Genomic DNA, 5,957 nt, shown 5'->3' with positions numbered 1-5,957 from the left:
TAGCCAGGATGGTCTCGATCTCCTGACCTTGTGATCTGCCCGCCTCGGCCTCCCAAAGTGCTGGGATTACAGGTGTGAGCCACCGCACCCGGCCATATATACTGTGTTCTTAACTGTCATAGCCCATTGACAAATATATGTAGTATTTTTTAAGTAATTACTACATGAATAGGCAAAGGTATGGTTGCTCTTAATAAGAAAGAACCAACAAAATATATATATATTTTTGAAACAGAGTCTCACTCTGTCGCCGAGGCTGGAGTGCGGTGGTGTGATCTTGGCTCACTGCAATCTCCGCCTCCCGGATTCACGTGATTCTTGTGCCTCAGCCTCTGAGTAGCTGGGATTTCAGATGCCTACCACCACGCCTGGCTAATCTTTGTATTTTTATTAGAGATGGGGTTTCACCATGTTGGCCAGGCTGGTCTCAAACCCCTGGCCTCAAGTGATCCACCCACCTTGGCCTCCCAAAGTAATCCCATCGGATTACATGTGTTAGCCACTGCACCTGGCCCTGGCAGAAATATTGATTAGCCTTATCGTAATACGTAAGCATAATTTAGAATATACAGATATGAAATAGAAAACCTCTGAAATTCTTATCCCTGAAATCCAAATATACTTTTAATACCAAGGTCAGAAATAATTGTTGCTTAATTACAGCTGAATTAAACCTGATTTTTAAAATAACTTTAAGCTATATTCCTAATATAGTAACTCCTGTTTCTTAAAAAGTTACCTAAATGACCAGATTCTATGTAAAAGCATCAATATAATATGCAAACGTACCTTGATAGAAAATGACAGAAGGTGGAAGAATTAATGTATACAAGTGATGTCCTTACATTTCCCTTGCTGCATTCAAGCTTTTATTACTAATTTTGCAAAAGACTAAAATGTCAGTCTCAGTTACATAGCTTGTTAAGTTTAGAAAATATCTTAGAGACGAAACAGTCTCATCTAATTTAGATTTCACTGGCATTGCTATATGCCTTATTTATATTACATAAGCAGAATCTCACATTGAATTTCTGAGACGCTTAATAGTCAATGGAATTAAATTGCACTACATCCAGAATTTGTCAATTGTTATATGGGACTTTTCCTCTATAAAACTGCTACATAGCCCCTATTATTGTCTTAAAGTTGTCTGAATCTCCATTTGATCTGAATAATTTTTCAAGGCAAACCTAGGAAGTGGCATATTTCTAGCTGTTTCTTTTATAGTGCCATTATACTGTGTATTTTTATTGATACGTAATGGATTGTGTTATTCACTGATTTTTAAAATTTACTTAAATTGTTCTTTTGGAACATTATTAATATCTGGTGTGTTAACAGATGCCTCCAATAGCTATGAAGCATACGATAACTATTTGATCTCCTTTTGCGAGAGCTCTACTGGTTAATTGGGGTGCTGACTGTAGTGGTGGTGATGGTAGAAGTAGTGATTATAGTAGTTGTAGCCATAGTAATTATAGCATAGCATGGTGGTGGTAGTAGCAACACTAGCGGCACTAGTACCTTACCTTTATATAATATTTGGTAGCTTAGGAAATTGTTTACATATATGATCTATTTAGATTGAGAATCTTGTGAGACATCTAAAAAAGACCTCTAAATTAGTTCACTAATAGCTTTATTTATATACAATTCTAACTGTACACTGAATTTAAAGAACTCTGCAAGCCGGGAGTCCCAAAAGATTAGCAGCATCACCTAAACTTTGGTGCTGTTATTTCACCCACTTAGGCAAAAATTTTTTGGACCTGAAGTGGCAATATTATGCTTTGCTGAAGGATAGTTGGGTGCAAGAGAGGTGATTGTGCATATGTCTGCAGAAGTCAGCAATTTCTTACCCCCAATTCTTATATACAAAAAGCTCTGAAAACTGAATGTTTTTGAGTTACTTGTTTGGTAGAAAAAACTGTCATAACCTGCTGTCATGACCAGAAAGCCTAATTTGAACTAACTTGAGACTTTGTTTTTTATTTATCTTGCTTGGTATGAATATTCTTATGTTTTGCTACAAGAATATTAAGTCATATGTTTACAGGCTGCTACTATTTTTAGACCTAACTGGGTATTTTATTTAATATATGTATCATTTCTGAATTATGTTTATAAAAATTATGAACCTATACTTAATTTTTAAAAACAAAGCTACTATAACATTGAACATAAAATAGGCATGTAGTATTTATTATTGGTTGTTACCGGATATTAAAGAGTTTTGTTTTGTTTTCTTTTTAAACTTTTCTTTCCCTCAGATACTTATCTTCAGCAAATCCTAATGATAACAGGACTAGCTCCAATGCAGATAAAAGCTTGGTAGGTATTTTCTTAATATTAAGAAAATTGTTTTTAAAATTGTTTTGTGGGTAATATATTTGTGTGTATGATAGTAAATTTATGTATTGTTTGTGAAGCTGTAGTTAGCTGAACTTACATTTTTATGGCACTTTTATCTCCCGTCTCCTTTTCGGTCTGATTTTTTGCTCAAGCATCAAATGAAATAATATATTTGGAGGCAGTTAGTAAACTAAATTGTTACACAGATTAACAGAGGTCATCTTTTTTAATCTTTGGAATCGGGAACTATGATATATCAGTGTGTCATTAAGGGTCTTGACAGGCAAACAGATTACATGTTCAAAAGATTTAAACGAGAGTTTTGTGTGTATGGTAAATATACATAACATGAAATTTACCATATTGATCATTTTTAAGTGTGCAGTTCAGTGGCATTAAGCACCTTCACATGGTTGTGCAGCCATCACCGCCATCCATCTCAAGAACCTTTTCATCATCCCAAACTAAAAATCTATGCCAATTAAACAATAACTCCTAATTTCACCCTCCCCCCAGGTCCTGGTAGCCACTATTCTACATTCTGTCTCAATGAATTTGCCTATTCTAGGCACCTTATATGAATGGAATCATACAATATTTATCCATATGTGACTGACTTCTTTCATGTAGCATACTGTCTTCAAGATTCATCTATATTAATAGTATGTATTCAGATTTCCTTCATGTTTAAGGTTGAGTAATATTCCATTGTGTACATATATATACATACACACACACACACATATATATACACACGCACACCATATTTTGTGCATTTATTAAGTGAAGAGTTTAATGAAGGGATGATTAACAAGCTGTGAACATCAGTAGAGGGAAACAATAAAGTATATTAAAGCACCCATGTATGAACAAGAGTGGGAAGCCATTGCCCTGTACTAAAGGAGCAAAGAGAGAAAACCTTATTGTAGCTCAGAGAAAGCCTGACATCATAGAAAAGGAATATAAAACATAGAACATTGCAAGAACCACAGTGAAGCACAAACGGTGTAGGGAGAATGAATATTTCTTTTTTTTACCTTCAGATTTCGCTGGTGTCTCCTGTGGGTTGAAACCAACCTTAAAATCATAGGGCTACAGAGTAATACAGGCAATGCAGTCTGTAGATTTTAAGGCAAAGAAGAGCAGAGGATGAATTTTCAAGGTTAGAAGGGAATGGGGGAAATGGAGAATAACCAGTATAGTCAGCATCATCTTAATTTGTCCACTGAGAAGTAAATTACTCTCAAAAATAAATTTTAGTTGAGTTCTTTGTGTTGTTCATATAGCTCATATTCTGAGACGGAGGTAAAACAAAATCTTACTTGCTTACATTTCAGAAGGTCCTTTTAAATTTTAATCCCAGTAGAGCTGTTTGGCAAGTTATGTATTGCTAACCAGGGCTCAAAAATCTTTGACCTAGGTAATAATAAGGAGTTGCTGTAAGTCAGCTCTCACTGTATTACTTGACTGTAGAGTTAGAAGTGCCTTCGGCCTTCAAAAATAAGGATTCATGTTTTCTTTGAGCGGATTTTGTTCAGTGGTGATTACCGTAAGTTTGTCAGTGGTTGCTACCTTTATCTTTTGCTCTAATAATATCAAGGGGGAAATACTAATTATTTTAAGCTAGAACTAAGTACAAAATCAACTAATTTAATTTTCCCTGAAAAGCTTTTAGCAGAGATGCTAATGAACAACTTTGCAATTGCCAAATACAGTGGATGATTTTCAACCCGTGTCTTGTTTTTCTTCTTTGCTGTAGTTGACACTGACTACTTCCTTCTTCTTTGGAACTTCAGACTTTTCTAACTCTTTTATGTTCCGATTGTTTCCCTCTTTTTTACCTCCCATATTTTTGAGTTTTATTTATTTTTCAATCCCCTTTTCAGGATCTTCCTTCTCTGCTTACTTTCAATTATTAAACGTTTCCCAAAGTTCTGATCTTGGCTCTCTGCTCTTTCTCTGTAGGTAATCTCACTCATGTCCAGCTTGCTCATCTGAGCTCCAGCCCTGAATCTTTCTGTCTCTTCTGTATACTTCTCAGGCATATCAAACTAGGCCAGAGCTAAACTCATTGTTTTCCTGTCCCCATTCCCTCCCTAGCAATGTGTTGACTGTCTTTCATAATTGTATATCTGTTCTAACTTCAATTGGTTTGGTCATACGTTATGCTTTCTGATTGATACCTTTATCCATTACTTCCTCTTCATTCCTATAGACTCTGCCTTTTATCAGATCCATATTCTCTTGTCTGAACTCTTTTGATAGCTTTTTAACTGGTTGCTCTTCTTAGAACTTCACTGCCCTCTAAGCTGTTCATTCACCTTATTATTGTAGTGATGTTTCTGAGGTGCCAGCATTATGTCATTTCTCATTTAAAATGTTTATGGGTTAAAGTCCCTAACTCCAGTTTGTGCATGCAAGGATCATTACCTTCTTAGACTTAAAGTGAGTTGTTTTTCATGTTACATTCTGTGCTCTGCTATAGTACTTGATTTCTTTCCATTTCCCAAATGTATCGTATTTTCTTCTGCCTTTCTACGTTTGGGCTCATTGTTCATTCTAGCTAAAATGCCTTCCTTGTACCACCTTCTTTGCTTTATCAGATTATCAGTTCCTCTTACCTTTTTAGGCCTCAACTTAAGGATTATATATTCTTGGCAGAGTTAGAAGTGACCTTTTCTTTCCTTCGGAACACTCTGCAGATAATTTTATTATTGTTTACCAAAGTCTGTTGTAATATTTTGTGTATATTTATTTGAGACATTGTAGGTTCTTTTTTCCCTTCCAATTTAACTTTGCCTCACTATGTAACTATTTGCTTCATAAGAACAGGAACCAAATCTTTTTAATTTTTGTATTTCTAATGGCCTAACATTTAGTAGATGTTAAGAAAATGCTTGTTAAATTGATAATAAAAAAATTGAGATAGAAAAGAGGTAAGATTAAATTATTTTCTAAAAAGGTTTAAAATATTAACATAGACTTGATATTTTAAATGTCTAAATATTCTTAGTAGAATGAATTTTTGGTTTTGTTTTAAATTAAAGCAGGAAAGTTTGCAGAAAACAATCTATAAGCTGGAAGAACAGCTGCATAATGAAATGCAGTTAAAAGATGAAATGGAGCAGAAGTGCAGGTGAGAATATACTTGAAGTTTTTCATATTAAAAGTTTTACATACCAAATACTTATTTGAAAGCTTATACCCTGCAAACATCTGAAAGTAGATAGAAAATGAGGATGTAAAGATTACTACTGATAATACATTCATGATGTGTCTTGGCTAGAATTGAGAAGTTCTATTTATGTTGGCTTAGTTATAGATGTATTTTCCTCAGAATATTTAAAGTACATTTGTTCCTGGCAGTCTGTATTCTTTTTTTTTTTTGAGACAGAGTCTCACTCTGTTGCCCAGGCTGGAGTGCAGTGGCACGATCTCAGCTCACTGCAAGCTCCACCACCCGGGTTCATGGCATTCTCCTGCCTCAGCTTCCGCAGTAGCTGGGACTACAAGCACCTGCCACAATGCCCGGCTAATTTTTTTTTTATTTTTAGTAGAGACGGGGTTTCACCATGTTAGCCAGGATGGTCTCGATCTCCTGACCT

At 35.1% G+C, this 5,957-nt stretch overlaps 1 protein-coding gene across 1 annotated transcript in view; it reads left to right on the top strand.

The window, feature by feature from the left end:
• Positions 1 to 5,957, top strand: part of ROCK1 (Rho-associated, coiled-coil containing protein kinase 1) — a 159,249-nt gene that overhangs the window by 79,010 nt on the left and 74,282 nt on the right. The window contains exons 11-12 of the mRNA XM_011996345.1: positions 2,271 to 2,331; positions 5,400 to 5,488. Coding sequence (XP_011851735.1) covers positions 2,271 to 2,331; positions 5,400 to 5,488 — 150 coding nt within the window. The remainder of the gene's footprint in view (positions 1 to 2,270; positions 2,332 to 5,399; positions 5,489 to 5,957) is intronic.

Source organism: Mandrillus leucophaeus, unplaced genomic scaffold (genome assembly GCF_000951045.1).
Source record: "Mandrillus leucophaeus isolate KB7577 unplaced genomic scaffold, Mleu.le_1.0 Scaffold51, whole genome shotgun sequence".
Lineage (NCBI taxonomy): Eukaryota > Metazoa > Chordata > Mammalia > Primates > Cercopithecidae > Mandrillus > Mandrillus leucophaeus.
This window is presented reverse-complemented; position numbering and strand designations above follow the sequence as displayed.